This window comes from Phyllostomus hastatus, unplaced genomic scaffold (assembly GCF_019186645.2).
Source record: "Phyllostomus hastatus isolate PE091 unplaced genomic scaffold, TTU_PhHast_1.1 phas_contig_17, whole genome shotgun sequence".
NCBI lineage: Eukaryota > Metazoa > Chordata > Mammalia > Chiroptera > Phyllostomidae > Phyllostomus > Phyllostomus hastatus.
The window spans coordinates 11,999,922-12,016,187 of record NW_025333664.1 but is presented as its reverse complement, the minus strand read 5'-3'; the positions used below and the strand labels follow the sequence as shown (position 1 = coordinate 12,016,187).

The 16,266-nt window shown below is 55.0% G+C and overlaps 1 protein-coding gene across 4 annotated transcripts in view; it reads left to right on the top strand.

The window, feature by feature from the left end:
* Positions 1-827: 827 nt before the first annotated feature.
* Positions 828-16,266, top strand: part of TOX2 (TOX high mobility group box family member 2) — a 107,431-nt gene continuing 91,992 nt past the window's right edge. For all 4 annotated transcript variants that reach the window (XM_045832991.1, XM_045832989.1, XM_045832990.1 and 1 more), the window contains exon 1: positions 828-984. In XM_045832991.1, coding sequence (XP_045688947.1) covers positions 886-984 — 99 coding nt within the window. In that variant the 5' untranslated portion in view covers positions 828-885. The remainder of the gene's footprint in view (positions 985-16,266) is intronic.

Here is a 16,266-nt window from a genome sequence, read left to right as displayed (position 1 = left end):
ATGTGAGGAGTGAGGAGGCTTTCTTGTGTGCATGGGGGAGGGAGTCTGTTCAGTCGCCTCTCTGCCCCACCATGGGAGCCACCCCATTTCTGTCCAGGATACCACGGGGTGGGCAGAGTCTGGACCCCTCCTCGGAGCGCCAGGTGATAGGCCGTTCCTACGGCCCTCCCTCTCCCTGTCGTTAAAGGGGGCAGAGTCCTGCTTTCTCCCAGTGGTTTCAGTCTTGGAAACTCTGGGAGCAGCGGGGCTCACGCATCTGGAGCTCCATAATTGACGACACAAGTTCTTGCCTCAGTTTCCTCTTACGTGGAGGGAGAGTTTAAAAGCAGCCATCTCCCAGGGACTTGGATCGGTGGGACAAGCAGGGAGGGCCCCCCTCTCCCCACAGCCCGTAGGACAGCACCCATCTCCGAAAGAGTTCCTGTCACCACTTTCTCTCCCTCCTCCGACGCTGCGTGGGGCTTATTGTCGCCCTAAATGTTTAGGGCGAGGAGTGTCCCACTTCAGGGGAGGGGTGTCGTACAGGCTTCTTCCCTCCTCTCACCCTTGGTGGTGAAGGGCGGGACAGAAAAGGGTCTCCCGGGCAGACGCACCACCCTCCCGGGCTCCCAGGGGCAGACAGCCTGGCCCAGGACCCAGAGACGAGCGGGCCCGAAGGAGGGACCTCCTCCCCCGGGCCCGGGCCCCGGGCCCAAGGCTGTGCCCGCGGCCGGAACAATAGCGCGCGAGGGCGGGGCGGGGGCGGGGGCGGGGCGCTCCGCCGGGCGCCGCCCCCAGCCCGCCCCCCGCGCTCGCACACCCGGCTCTCACTCTGACTCCCACCCGCCGCCCGCCCAGGCACTGCCCGCGGGAGCCGCCGCCGCCGCCGCCGCCGCCGCGCCCGCCATGGACGTCCGCCTGTACCCCTCGGCGCCCTCGGTGGGCGCGCGGCCCGGGGCCGAGCCGGCTGGCCTGGCGCACCTGGACTATTACCACTGCGGCAAGGTAGGCGGGGGCCGGGGTGGGGGCCTAGGCGGGCGGGGCCGGCCCGCGCCTTCGGACCCCGCGCCGAGGCCAGAGCGTCTGGGGCTGGAGCACAGGCAGGAGTCACCTGGTGGCACAGGACGCCGGCACTCTGGGGGACACACGGGGGGGGGGCAGATACCGGCGGTGCCCAAGCTCGGGGACACGCACACCTCGGCCCCGCCGACGGGCACACGCCACTCACACAGATGTCCTTGCTGCTACACTCCTGCCCTGAGTTGTTCGCATCCCAGGCAGAAGTCACCCCAACAGTCACTCGCACGATGTCACAGTGACACTCACACCCACCCACGTCCCCCTGACAGCCTCACATCCATTCACAAGCTGACCCACAGTCACCCACAGCCACGCGCCTGCTCACACTGTCTTATCGTCCCACACAAGTCATCGTGACAGTCGTTTATACACAATGACACGCAGGCACTCGCCCACGCACCCTGTCACACCGCCGCAGACAAGTCACCCATTCACACACCACTGTGCCACACACCCTGTTACAAGCCCCCATCCGCTGTCACACCCAGTCACAACTGGGGGCAGCCACACAAAGAAGTCGCTCTGACAGTCACACGCTCGCACTCAAAATGACTCACACAGGCGCACTCTGCCACACACAGCCACCCGTGGACGGTGAACCTCAGACACACTAATCCCTCTGACGGCCACGCAGTCACACGCGGTCACCCAGGGGCAGCCACAGCCCCCTCGCCGCCCCCTCCCCCATCTGGGTCATCCACTCTGGTGCGTCGGGATTTAACTTCTCAGGCGTCGCCGCGCACTAATTGGGCCGTTTACTAATTGGCCGTCACTGCCCGGCTGGGCCTCGGATTTCGAGTTCGCAATGGCCAATCCAGGCTTGCTCCTCCAGGCCGGGCTGCAGTGAGGGACACCGCCTTCCCTTTCCCAGAGCGCCATTCTCACCCGCAGCCAGGTTCCCGCTGCGCCGCGCGGGTCGCGGCAGAAGCTCGGGTGCCTGGAACCCAGGACAGCCGGCGTCCGACTCCAGCTCCCCACGCCGAGCGGAGCCGGGACCGTTAGGTGCACCTGCCCTGCGCCTCTCTTCCTTCGCCCTAGAGGGAACTTTCAAACTTTGTTAGGAGAGAGACTGTCCGCGTGTCCGCCGGTCGGTGCGTCCGTCCCGGGCCGCCTGGAGCCGAGAGCGGCTTTTCGTCACTCGGAGCCCGGATTGAACGGAGCGCGTGGGTTTCCCCGCGGCCCTGGCGCAGACTCGCGGGCTCGGTGGCGTTGCCTGGTGAGTGCGCGTCCGGTGGTGGGATCGGCTGCCCCCCCACCCCGCCCCCGCCTGCCCCAGGGTCTCGACCTCACCCCGCCCCGTTGGCTTTTCGTCTTGCCCCTTGCTGTGGGGGTGCGGAAAGGGGCGTCCCCGCACAAAACGCTGGGCTTCCGGGGCTGGGCCTCTGAGTTCGTTCTCAGGCCCTGGGGAGCGGCTCCCGGCTAGCCTTTGCAAAGCCCTCTACAGTTTTCCCCGGCGGGCGAGGCGTGGGCTTTGGGGCTACGGGGCCTGGGGCACCGTGGGGGCGGGGGTGGGCTGCAAGTGAGGTCTCTCTGAGGATGGGGATGATTATCTTTTGTCCCGTGACCCACAAAGTTGGAAGCCAGAGAGGGGGGTGGTGCATGTCCTCGAGACAAGGCTGGTTCTCTGGCTGTTTCTAGTCTGGTGGAGGGAAAATTGATTAAAAGTAGCAAGTGGAGTCTTCAGGGAGGAAAAGACTGTTAGGTGTGGGGGCAGCTGGTCTGTCTTTTGCCCTTGTGTTTCTTTTGTTTGTTTGTTTGTTTTGTTTTTTAAATGAAGTTGGCAAGGCTCCAGGCTCTGGTTTGGGGACATGGCTGGGCATTGGGCATTTGCACCTCAAAGTCTGGGTGGATGGGCCCCCTTAGTCCGGGGAGTGCTCTTTTTGGGGCGGCATTCGTAGACCCCTCTAGAGTGGGGCAGTCCCAGATGGGGGCCTTCAGGCGGTGGCACTCGGCCAAGGGCCCTGCCTTATTCTGATGCTCTGTAAAGCTCTGACTCAGCACCAGGAGTCAGTGAGAATCCCGGGGCCAGGAGGGACAGGCACAGGGAATGAGAAACTGGTGGCTCTGGTTTCCGTCGGTGATCCAGGACCTCTGACTGCCCTAGAGCTGGGGGTATGTCCAGGTGGAGGAGGTGGTTGTGTGAGGATGGTTGAAAGAAAGGTCTGGCCTTGCACTTGGGCGTGAAACAAGCTTTTCAGTCCTTCAGGTTGTGGCATGGTGAGGCAGAGAGCCAGTGAGCTCAGCTAGCGGTGGGTGAGAGGCCTGCTAGAAGCGGACCCTAAGTGGACAGTGGTGGTTGTGACTAGAAGCTGATGGTGAGGGCCTGGGGAGGGAGATGCCCAGGCTGCATCCTGAAGCTGGTCACTATCAGAAATGGGGGGGGGGGAGCCAAGGTGCAGCAGTGACCACACTTAAGGCCTGGAGGCTGGGCTGTAGAGCCCGGACAAGCCCGCACACTGGGGGCTGGATCTCCGGAGTCCAGTCAACAGACTCATCCCCATAGGGACCCAGGCCTGAGAAACACAAGGGTAAGCATTAGCCCAAGTGATGAGGGACAACCACTGTGCAGTTGACCTGGAAGGGCCCTTGGCGACCGTTCCCTTGGTGACTGTCCCCTTAGTGATCCTCTCCACAGAGATTCCAGCCTCTTTAAAGCAAAGTCATGAGCAGTGGCTGTCCTTTTGGTGTCTTTTGTTTGAGAAAACACACAATGGCAAGAAGCTGCCATGGTTCCATTTCTGCTTTGAAATAGATGTGTATTTTATCAATCACACCAACATGAGCATGCATCTGAGAAACAGCTTACCAGAGGTGAGGCAGGCACGTGACTTGTTTCATGTGACAGCACTGCGTGATGAGCGCAGGTGCCTGTGGCCCTGTGGCCCCAGGATCTGCGGCACCATGCTGGGAACCATGGATCCCTCCTTCTTCCCTGCTCCACAGAAGGGGAAACCGAGTCATGGAGTCGTGCCCTCAGAGGTTACACAGGAAGCAAGGAACAGAGCTGAGGCCTGAACCCAAGTTTCTTGACCCTCATCTGGGCTCCTCACAAGTCTCTGCTGTGGTTTGGGGGTGGGGGGCTGTGACACCTTTCCTAGGGTAACGGCGAATAGCCTTCACTCAGATTTTGGCTGGGCACTTTACCACGCTAGGGCACTGCCCCCGGGACTTCCTGTTCCACTCTGGCAGCCTCGTGTAAACTGGCTGTTGGTCTGGGCAAACCCGGGTTCGGATCTCCATTTGTGGCTTTGGGTACCCAGGGCAAATGTTTCCTTAGCTCCTTTTTTATTGGGATGTGATTTACATACAATAAAATGCACATTTTATGTGCAGAGTGGTTTTAATGGTAACCACCATCCCGTTCCAGATAGAGAGCTATTTCTATCACCCTAGAAAGTTCCCTGGTGTTCCTTTCCAGCCAATACCCATTGCTCCCCCTCTAGAGGAAACGGCTTGTCTGATTTATAGTATCAAGCTTTGTGCAAGTTCAATTTCAGTGTACTAAGTGTATTTAAGTTTTAGAACTTCATATGCAGAATACGTATTTTTGTCTGCTTCTTTTTGCTGAACGCAGTGTCTTTTAGATTCATTGTGTTGTATGTATCCTTGGTTGGTTCCATTTTATTGCTAAGTTATATTACATTGTATGATACAGCACAATTGGTTTATCTGTTCACTTGCTGATAGACGTCGGGTTTGTTTCCAGACTGGAGCTATTATAAATAAGCTGCAGTCAACATTCCTGTACAAGTCTTTTTGTGGGTGGGACAAATAATTTAATGTCTCTGAGCCTCTGTCCTCTTGAAGCCAGCACTGCCTGCCTCGGAGGTTTGGGAGTGTTAACTGAGGTGAGGTAGGCTAGGATAGTTCCTGGAACATACCTGCTATGAACATAATGACAACATCAACCACCTGGAACCTCTCCTGGTAAGAAGCTTAGCATCTCTGTGTTTCAAGCATCCTTCATCACTGGTCCAAATATCCTTCAAGGCCAACCTGGGTATCAGTTTCTCCATGCAGTGCTCCAAGGTCAGCCACCTTCTTCCTCCAGGCTACACCCAAACAGGTACTGCATGGGATATGGCATGTTCCACCATACATCAATCAATCAACAGTTATTGAGCCTCTCTTGGTGCTAGGCAACTGATGCTACAGCAGTGAACGAAAGGAACTCAAAATGCTGCCCTCTGGAGCTTGTATACTAGTATGGGAGTCCTCAGTATATGGCAGAAATATATGGTATTGTTCCCAATGGCGATACAACTATGGAGAAATGAAGCCGGGAAGAGGGTTAGGGGCGCCAAGGCCAGGCGCTTGTTTGCAGTTTGAAGTGGGGAGCTTGGGGAAGGCCTTGTGGTCTAGACCAGTGGTTCTCAAATTTCTGTACACATGAAGAATCATCTGACAAGATTTTAAAAGCAGATCCCTGGGCTCCGCCGCCAGAGATTCTGATTCAGTTGGACCAGAGCCCTGAGAACTCGCATGTTCAACGAGCTCCCGGCAGATGCTGCTGTGGGTCCAGCAACCACACGGGTGTGTGGCAGTGGTTTGGCTGTTTGTGTGCAGGTTTTGTGGGCTCCCAGCAGGCAGGAGCCATGCCCAGCGCCTGGCACAGTGCCTGATCCGTAATTACTCAGGAAATATGTGTCAGAGCATGAATGATTCAACTCTATACCCACCCACATGGCTCTGGACACAGCATCTTGTACCTGGCTGGGATTTAGTCGAGGTTGGTTATGAACGATTGGAGCCTCCTCGTGATGGAGATCCATGAAGCAGGAATTGCTGTGCCCACCTGTCCTGCTGGGTGAGGTCCTCACAGCTCCTTTCTGCGGGGCACAGATGGGTGTGGGCGGATCCTGGGGAGCGAGCCCTGGGCCAGGTGAGCTCTGAGCCGAGATGGCTGGTCCCGGGGAGCTCTGGAAGGATGCCTGCACCTCTGACAGGGACTTCTTTTTGCTTTCCATCTAAATGTGTTCCTTACACGCCCTCCCCCAGCCTGTCCTGAAGGATCCTCTAGGACCACATCTCTGTACCTTACCAGTCTCAGGAGGGGCAGCCCAGGCCTGGCACTGCTGCCCCCAGTCTCCTGGGTGACCTTGAGCATGGGAGTGGCCTTCTTTGAGCAAATCAGGGACCAGGAGCCTAGAGAGATGGGGAGCTGTGGTGTGCAAATGTAAGGCAATAAGGCTGGGCATGTCCTTTGTAGCTGCAGAGAGTTGTGCATCCAGCAAGGAGGAGGATGATGCTTTATTTTTTTTTATCCTCACCCAAGGACATTTTTTCATTGCTTTTTTTAGATAAAGAGGAAGGGAGAGAGAGAAACATCTACGCAACAGAGGCATTGATTGGTTGCCTCCACCGGTACAGGGGGATTGTATGCGCCCAGACCAGAGATCAAACCCACAACCTAGGCATGTGCCCTGCCCAGGAATCGAACCCGCAACCCTTCGGTTATGGGATGATGCTCCAACCAACTGAGCCACACCGGCCAGGGCGAGGATGATGCGTTTTGAGGAGACGGACCCGCACAGGGCAGGCAGTCACCGCTGTCTCTGCCCTCACTTTTCTCTTAACCAGAGCTGGCCTGGCACACGGGTGCTCAGCACACACAGTGTGGGGCAAACGCAGGTGTGCAGTCATTCTCGGGGAAAATAACACAATAACTAATAAATAATAATACCAGAACAAATTCTGTGTTTTGCATACTCACAACCGTCAACCTACATTTGCCCCACCCTGTATTTACCGAACGGATGAGTTCAGGGTGGCCTGTGCTACCCTGTGGCTCCAGGAGCTTAGCACCTGCTTGGCTGTTGTAGCCTGAAAACCTTGTGGTGAGCACATCGACTCCACGGCAGGGCAGGGGCCAGGCCTGTCTGGCTGCCGGGTCACTCCATCCCTTACAGCGCAGGCCCGGGGCAGAACCCAGCCCAGGGAGCAGCCAGGATGTCGGGAGGAGCAGATTCGAGTTTCCGCACTCAGGACAAGGTCCCCGCTACCTCCTTGTCCCAAGGACTCCCCTGCAGTGTGATGACTGTCAGCTCCCTGTGATTCTGTAGGGCCCTGCGTTTGCTTCTCCGAGTTGCTAGAACTGGTTTCAGGATACAGAGGCAGCGCAGAGTCTGGAACCCGGCAGGCCTGGCTTTGAATGCTGCCTTCCCATCCTTGGCACGAGCCAGTTAATAACTTCCCTGTGCTTTAGTCTCCCCTTCTGCAGAATGGGCACATCGACCCCCTGCCTAACCACTGCCCCCTCCCATGGGGTGGCCTGCTGGGAGGGTTAGAAATCAGGCACATCCAGCACTCAGCCCCAGCAGAAAAGGCCTTCATTTCTATTTACAAAGAGCAGCATGATTGGAAGGTGAAATACGAGGGGAACCCAGTTTCGGGGGGGGGGCGGTGCTGGAGGATTGGCCATCCCCGCCGCAGCACCTGGGGGTCTTTCTAATACCAGGTGCTTCCATGCCACGGGCTCTGGGTCGGATTTTCCTGAGCCCCCGATTGGGACTGTTCGGGATCATGAATGGACAGGGAGCTGCTCATTTCCTCTGCGACTTTCTGTTTCCTTCTTGCGTCTGGGTGGGAGGGAGAGGGGGTTCAGGCGGCCGAAGAGGAGGCCAGTGCACATCACAGCCGCGCCATTCACTGGCGTGGGCTGGGGACCTCCTGCACCTTGTTGCACCGCTCCGGGGCTCGGTGGCCTGAGCTGTACCAGGGGACCTCGTGCCTTTGTCATACTGTTACTAGGAAGCTCAGACGAAAGTACCAGATATGAAAGTTCCCTTTAATTTAGAGTGGCGTTTCCCAACCTTGACCCACGGACGGTTCAGACCCGATTGTTCCTCGCTGTGGCGGCTGTCGCATGCATGGCAGGATGTTTCGCAGTGTCCCTGGCCTTTACCGACTAGATTACCAATGGCCACCCCTCCGTGGTCCTGAAAGCCAAAAATATCTCCAGACTTTGTGAAGTATTCCCCAGGGGGAGAAAACCACCCCTATTTGAGAACCACGGACCTGGCAAGGGTGGTGCAGGCTAACGAGGCCATGGTGGTGAAGAGAGTGGCAAACCTTCGGGGTCCCTGCCTTTCACCCCATATTTTCGCCCTGTGTGTCCCTGTCAGTAAATCCTGCATCCATGCGGTGGACAGGCCCCTGATGCATGTGGACTGAACGCCTACACAGTGATTTCTCAGCATGGCTCGGGCGAGGTGGTAAAAACATATGGTGAGTAATTATTAACGTAATGAGTCATGGTAAACTGTAATTTTATATCTTAGTGAAAACGTGTTGTGTAACGCCAGATAATAAATCCTGCTCAATCGTCCTGAAGCTTAAACTTGCTACCGTACAATTGCGATTTCTGGTGCCTGCTAGCGTGAGCAACAAAGTTGCAGTTTCTCCCTATGTAATTACCTGTTTGCTGCTGGTTTATAGATGCCCAGCAGGTTTTTAGTGAGTGCCCGTTGTGTGCTGGCCGGGGTGCCAGCCCGGTCCTGAAGGCTCGGGGACTCGGTGCGAAACTGGCCTTCACTGCATGAGAAAGACCGTGGGTCTGTAATATGTTGACTCAAAATGTAATTCATAATTAAATATATAATCGTCTGGGGAAGTGACAGCGCCAGGCTGTGACACAGCTTCACACGGCAGAGTCTTGTAGGAAATTCCGGGCAGCTACGTGGGGGCAGGTGTCGAGTGGAGGGAGGGCATTCAAGGTAGAAGAGGGGGCGGCTGTTCCCAGGGGGCTTGGAGGGTGGTTTGGGGCTCCTATCAGCCTAGGGTGGGGAGGCCTGCCTGCGGGGGAGCTGGGACACCCACAGAGATCGTCAGAAGGAGTGTCGCAGACCAGCCTGTCCGGCTTTAAGTAGTGGAGTGCCTTGGAGCCCAAGGGGTGGTGGAGAGTAGGGAGTGTTTCCCGGGGCTGCATTCAGACCTGCGTCAGCAACGGCATCTCGGTCTTCTGCGGATGGGAAGGTTTCACGACTTGTGCTTGATTTTCCCCAGTAGCCGGGGATGCTCTGCTCCTCAAAATCAAGTGCAACAGAATCAGCCGGAGGGCAGTTACAACCGGGATTGCTGGGGGCTACTCTCAGAGTGCTCTGCATGTGCTCTGCTAACAAGTCCGTGACGCCAGTGCTGCTGGTCTGGGCCGCGCACTTACAGATCACGGCTCTAGCGCAATCACGGGAGGGCTTTGCCTCCTTGGCCCAGGACCGTAGGGATGTACTGCTGGCTTGGGGTGTGGCGCTCTGGCCGGACACGGTCGGGTGTCCTAGAGTCCTGCCTTCTTCAGGCCCCTGTAAGTCATGGGGGAGTCTCCTTCACCTTGGAGAGACTCTTACCTTGGGTTCCCCGGACACAGACTCAGTTGGAGAGTGGCTTGGGGAAGGTTTTTTTTGGGGGATGTTCTCAGGTGGTTGACCGTGAAGTGGGTGAGGGGTACATAACCGGGCGGAGGGAGGTGCTGGCCTGGAGTACAGTTCCTGAGGAAAGCATCTCCCAGGGAGCTGCAGACCTGGGCTAGCTCTTCAGAGGTGTCCAGGGGGCCGCCCGTGCCTTTGATTCTTGCACCACCATAGTTCCTGTGGCGGGGGGCAGTTCCCAGGGGAGGCAGCAGCTGTGAGCCCAGCAACGACTATCCCAGCACTTGGGGGGTGGATGTGTGGAAAGGGGACACCACCATGTCCATTTCAGGGACATGCATCTGGGGGAGAAAACTCACCTTCCTCTTGTTCCCACGACAAGGCCAGCGTGACTCTCAGCGATGGCAAGGCACTCACCGAGGGCTCTTCTTTATCTCGTGCTGTGAGTGGGAGCTGCAGGTAATTGCTTCTTAGCTCCAAGCGGAGTGAAGAAAAGTCAGAATTAATGGAATTTTCCGGGGCCTAAGGAGATTCTCCTGCACATCGCTCGGCAGGACTCGAGAGTTCTTGGGCTGTGATGTCACAGTCTCCTGTGTGGTGGGGAGGACTCCAGACTGATTTCCGAGGAGCTTCTGGAACATGCCTCGTGGAGTCGCCTCTGGGCAGGGGACCATGCGTTTCTCCTGGAGTCCCGTCATGTTCTTCAGCAAGAGGCCCCGTGCCCTGCCCTCCCCTCGACTTGGGTCGGTGTCCATGCCTGTGCTCTTCACCACCTCTTCACCTTCTCTGAGCTCCCAGGAAGCTCAGGGGCAAAAGAGATCACTTGCAGCCATAACGTAGGATATCATAACGTCCTTTGCTCATTAACTCACTCCCAATTTTATTTCGCTCTTCTATCGTTTTCCCCCTTTATCTTGAGTGCCCCCATTCTTTATTTTAAAAAATTACTTTTTGTTCTCCGTAAGAGATACAGAAATATATTAGACTATAAAGGAGAAAAGTGGGGATCCAGAAGAGAGAAGTAAACAGTGTGTGCTCTATCCGCCATCTTGAGCAAAAAGTCCCCTCTAATGGATTTTTATTTTTAAAATGTTCTCTTTTAGCCTTGGCTGGTGTGGCTCAGTGGACTGAGTGCTGGCCTGCAAACCAAAGGGTCACCGGCTCAGTTCCCTGGGCTTCAGGCCAGGTCCCCAGCAGGGGGGACACGAGAGGCAACCACACAGCGATGTTTCTCTTCCTTTCTTTCTTCCTCCCTTCCCCTCTCTCTAAAAATAAATAAATAAAATCTTTAAAAAATAAAATGTTCTATTTTATGGAGAAAAGTGGGATAGAAATAAACACAAATCTATCTGTGAGCTCTTCCCACAATCTCAGGTACATTCACTCATATCATCTCATTAAGTCTTCACAAGAATCGTGCTAGGCACACGTGTCCCCATTTTTAAAAAATATTTTTTTTTTATTTTTAGAGAGAGGGGAAGGGAGGGAGAAAGAGGGAGAGAAACATCAATGTGTGGTTTCCTCTAGCACATCCCCCACTGGGGACCTGGCCAGCAACCCAGGCATGTGCCCTGACTGGGAATCAAACCTGCGATGCTATGGTTCGCAGGCCCGTACTCAATCCACTGAGCTACACCAGCCAGCACGTGTCCCCATTTTGTAGGTGAGATACAAACAGGTCAAGTTACAAAAGATGACAGAGGAGCTGGTCAGCAGAGCTGGGCTTGGACTGTGCTCTCTCTACCCCTCTGTCCTGCAGCCCCCACCTGCCAGGTGCCAGGAGCTCCGCCCTCTGCAGGGGTGGAAGGGTGGGGTCCACTTGCCCTTGTTTTTCCTGTTAATGCATTGGCTCTTTTGGGGGATAGGGGACTCCTAGCTGGGCCTCCTGCCTTGGTTTTCAACTTCAATAATAGAATGCCCTCACATTGTAGCTAATTAATGCATGCTTATCTCAAAGTAGGGCCTAATTTGCACAAATGATTCAGAGACTTGTTGGAAATGAATCCAACTCAGTAGCATTACTCAGGATCAACCTCGTGCATAAATTCTCTTGCTTCATTGTGCTGTGTTTTTACTTGAACTGAACTTGATAATGTGGGAGATGGACCCTGGGCCTTTTGTTGCTTATTTATTCTGCAAATATTTATTGAGTGCCTATTAGGGGCTACCTACAGTCTTTAAAAAGGTCCCTTCACCACCACCCACCACCCCATGCTTTCTCTGTTCTATAAGACTTCCTGAGCCCTAAGTTGATTTTTATGCAAAACCATGTAGTGGATTCAGATGTGACTTTTGAGTTCAGTGGAAGGGCCTGGGTTCCTGTCCTTGCAGGTGTGAGCTGTGTGACTTGGGACCTGTCGCTCAACCTTCTTGAGCCCTGTTTTCTCACATAACCTACACTCGCATCTCAGGTTGCGGCGAGGCCTCTGGGAAACCCAGTGAATCGTCCCCTCCCTCCTTCCTACGACTGGGTGCTCTTCTGGTCCTTCCGGCCCCTCGGACCCTCATAGGGCAGGGCATTCAGGTGCCTTCCCAGTTTTTAAATGTCTCTCATAAACAATAGGGTCTAAGGAGCTTTCCAGTCCAGAATAGGTATAGTGGTTCTGGCCGGGAAGGTCTCTTGTCACTCCCATATCAGTTCCCTTTGCCTCATTGCAGCTCCCACAGGGACCCTTTAAGCTGCCATGAAACATTCAGACTCACGAGACTCACACAGGTGACACTTGGTAGCTGTCTCCTGGAAGGAGCAGGGACAGGAATCACAACCTGCCGGCAGAGCACATGGTCTGTCCCTCCATCTTCACAGAACGCTCCTGTTTGCCGGGTCCCCCAACCCCGCCCCAAGTTGTAGTTCAAGTGCAAGGGAATGAGACTCACAGAGGGTGAGTTCAAAAGCCACCCTGGCTCAGAAGCCTTATTCCCGAAAGAACTCATATCGCTGGTTGCAGTTTCATAGTCTTGGCTTCCAGGGTCCCTGCGAGGGGCGTGTTAGTTTCAAGACTCTGTACTCTGGGAGACGTAAAGCATGGCTTCTTGATCAGATATTTATAATTTATTTATAGTTTCCTCCAGTCTACATGCCACTTACCCATCAGGGGTCATTGTCACCATAAACAGAGTTGCCTAGGAACACAGTTAACATCCTGACTTCTTCAGGTTTCCAGGGCAAATATGCTGGACAGTTAGCAAAAGTGAAATTCTCGTGCAAAAGGGAAAAGGGCTTGGTTAACTTTACCTGTATTCACTTTCTATTTCCCCTGAGGGGAACAGAAAAGGATGGAGGAAAGAATGGAGGAAAGACTGAATCCCACAGTATGTTTGGTGGTACGGTCCCTATTTCTGCACCTTCTCTGACTGATCCGTGTAAGACACATACACTCTGGCCAAGAACATGCTTTGGAATCAAGAGATACACTGATGCCTGGGCTCCAATCCTGGCTTCTTGACTCATTAAGAGTTCTTTCATTCATTCATTCGTTCATTCAGCCATCCAAAGAACATTCACTGCCTGCTGCCTGCAGGGCTCTGTGGGAGATGCCAGGCACAGACAGGTGACTAAGACCTCGTCCTTGCCCTTGAGGAGCCACTGTCTGAACAGAGAGACAGGCAAAAGCAAACAATCCCGAATGGGTGTGGGACCAGCAGGCCAGGCCACAGGCAGTCAGGGAAGTCTTCTCAGAGGAGGAGACACCAGGCCTGTGTCCGAAGGTGAGTTGGCCGCATCAAGAAGGTAAAGAAGAGCATCCCAGGTGGAAGGAACACCATGTGCCAAGGCAGAGGGGGAGATGACCGTGTGAGGTGGTGAGGCTGGAGAGAGGAGCGCGGGCGTTTGGGAAGCTACTTCGTATCTCTGGACCTCAAGTCCCTTACCTACAAAATGGGGTGAACAGTGCTCACCTGTTTACGAAATTAAATGAGCTAAGAATGCATGTTTAAGCACCTGGGATAGTTCATTTTAATCTCCTTTCGAAATCTGTCTGTGGATGCCTAAGAGCCAGGTTTTGATTTTATTTTTATTTTTTCAGTCCTCACCCAAGGACATGCTTATTGATTTTAAAGAAAGGGGAATGGGGAGGAAGGGGGGGAAGGGAGGGTGAGAGAGAAACATCCATGTGAGAGAGAAACATCTTTGTGAGAAACACCGATTGGTTGCCTCTCATACTCCCCAACCAGGGACCAAACCTACAACCTAGGCAAGTGCCCTGACCGAGAATCGAACCCGTGACCATTTGGTTTATGGGACGATGCTCCAACCAAATGAGCCACAGTGGCCGGGGCCAGCCTTTGATTTTAAATGAGACGAGAAAAACAACACTGGAGGGCCTGGCCTCCCATCCGTCAGTGTGAGCACTGCCCTCTGCGGCACCTCTGTCGGCTGCCTGGCCCGCCTCTCCTGGCCCGAGCACCAACGTCCTCGCACTGTCCCGGGCTCTGTTTTACCGTATCGGTGATACGCATAATTGTGTTTTCCTGTTTTCCTCACGGCGCGAGACCCCGTGAGGCGCTGTCCCGGACAGTTTTCTATCTGCAGGCAGCCACACATCTGTCGGATGCCCTGTCAACACGTCCTGTCGTTTGCCGCTCTGTCTTGCTCCTCTCAAAGGTGGTCACTGCCCGTGCACCAGCTGCGGACGCTTAGCTCTGGGGGACATTTACTACCCAGCGACCACAAGTCGCACGGCAGCATGAGCTGAGGAGCCATCCCAGCCATGATTGAGATCCTTCTGACGTGTGAATTGGATCCTGTCATTTCTCTGGGCAAAACCGCTCAGGGCAAAAACCTCCCTTGGAGCTCAGTGAACTCTTACCGACCTATCAGACCTCTGCCTGAAGCTTCAGTGGCTTCCCCTAGTGTGCAGATAACGTCAGGTGCCTTTTTTGGCTTCTGGGTTCCTGTGTGGTCTAGCCCCCGCCTGCTTTTCCAGCCTGTCAGGCTCTGTGCTGGGGACACGGTTCTGAGCAAAGCCAGCCTCCCCCTTATTGGTTCCAATCTAGCCCCTCCCACCCCCCCCTCCCGACTTTGTCCTTTCCCAGGTCCTCCCCCCAACCCCCACCCCTGCTCTTTTTCACCTGAGGGCTTTACACCTCTTCTTCCCATTGCCTGGAATATTCTTGCCTTCATCCTTCATGTGGCTGGCTGAGGGTTATCCTTCTGGTCCCAGCTTTATCCTCATTTTCTCCAAGACTCTGGCCCCCACCCTGTGCAGTTACCCCATTCTCCTCTGTTATTACAGCCTGTGGTGTATTTTTTTTCCCCATTGCATGATACATCTCTGAGATTCCTGGAGTGTCTGGTCCACCTGGAGGACAGTAAGGACTCCCAAACCGGTGGAGTCGTGTTTGTGTTCTCCACCTGCGTCCCAGCACCTCAGCACAGTGGCCGCCGTGCAGTTCGTGTTCAGCAGAAAGCCGTTGAAAGGGTGAATAAACCAGTGTGGCGGTGGTGTTTTCCAGAGGTGGCCACTGCACCACATCCCAGGCTATGATTCCAGGAGTCATTCACTCCCTCTCTCTGCATCTCACTTATTTGGGCATCGTTGCCAGAGGCTTAGACACACGTGTGTGACGGACACAGCGCCTGGGGGCTGCAAGTGCTGATCAGTGTGAACTTCCACTGGAACCACACGCCACCCTCACCTCCAGCCCAGCCCTAGGGGGGGAGTTGAAATGGCAGTTGAGGGTTGATGTTCGAAATCCTCATCGTTATGGTTCCGGGGCGACCAGTGGGGACTGGTGGACCCTAGCGCAGCCACCCTGTTTTGGCCTCTGCCCGCCTCCGTGTGGCGGTGACCTTGCCATTGCAGGAGGAAGGTGGCACTCCCCGTCGCTTGGGTTGGGGCGTCCGGCACAGCCAGTGTGGCCTTCAGAGATAACAAACCTCTCTCTCGTCTGTGGGAATGTGTCTACTGAGCAAGCAGGATTTTGGGGCGACTGCTCTCCTGAAGTTATCACCCCTTCCTTTTTATTAAGCTGTGCATTATGAAGACTGTGTTTGGGAGATGGGGAGAAATCACCTGCTACTCTCCCCTCATGCAGCCTCAAGAACGGTGTTTATCTGGGCACTTTCCTTCCGTAACATTTACCGCTGCAAACCGCTCCACCCCAGCCTGGGTCCCTGGAAGCATCCTACCTGTCTTTTTTCCCTTCTAACACGTATAACTTACCTGTTCATTACGTTCAAGGTTTTTGTCCTGCCTCCGCCTGTAGGACTTCTGCTTCGTGAGGGCGGGGGTTCTGCTGTTTGCTCATGGATGTGTCTATTGGAGCAACTCTGACTGCCGTGCCTCTAGTGTGGGCATTTCCCACCTACCTGGAAAACTCCTACATGTGTGTCTTAAATTTCTGCTCAAGGGCCACCTCCTCCAGGAGGCCTTCCCTGCTCTCCCCTGTGCCCTCTCCTCGCCCCTGGCCCAGCACCTGGGGCATCATCATAGGCTCCCTGAGCGCTGCAGTGCCCCTGTCCCCAGGAGAGGGGGCCTTGAAGGTCACATCTGGGAGTTGAGGTGTATTGCATTTCAGAAGAATCTTTGTGGCTGTCTTATGGGGAAAACGCTGGGTGGGGCAAGAGTGGGTGTGGGAAGACAGCTGGACGGTTTAGGAGTAGCTTGAGGCTGCCCTATCCGATGTGGAAGCCACTAGCCATGGGCGGTGACTTAAGCTGAAAACCAAATTGAATCAAATTGTATTCCTCAGCCACACAAGCTATATTTCCAGTGCCCTGTGGCCTCCAGGGTAGCCGCCACTGGGCAGTGGAGGGGGAGAACTTTCCCACCATTGCAGAAAGCTCCGTGGGCCCGTTCCAGCTTGGAATATAGCAGTGGGGTGGGAATGGGGAGAAGAGGAG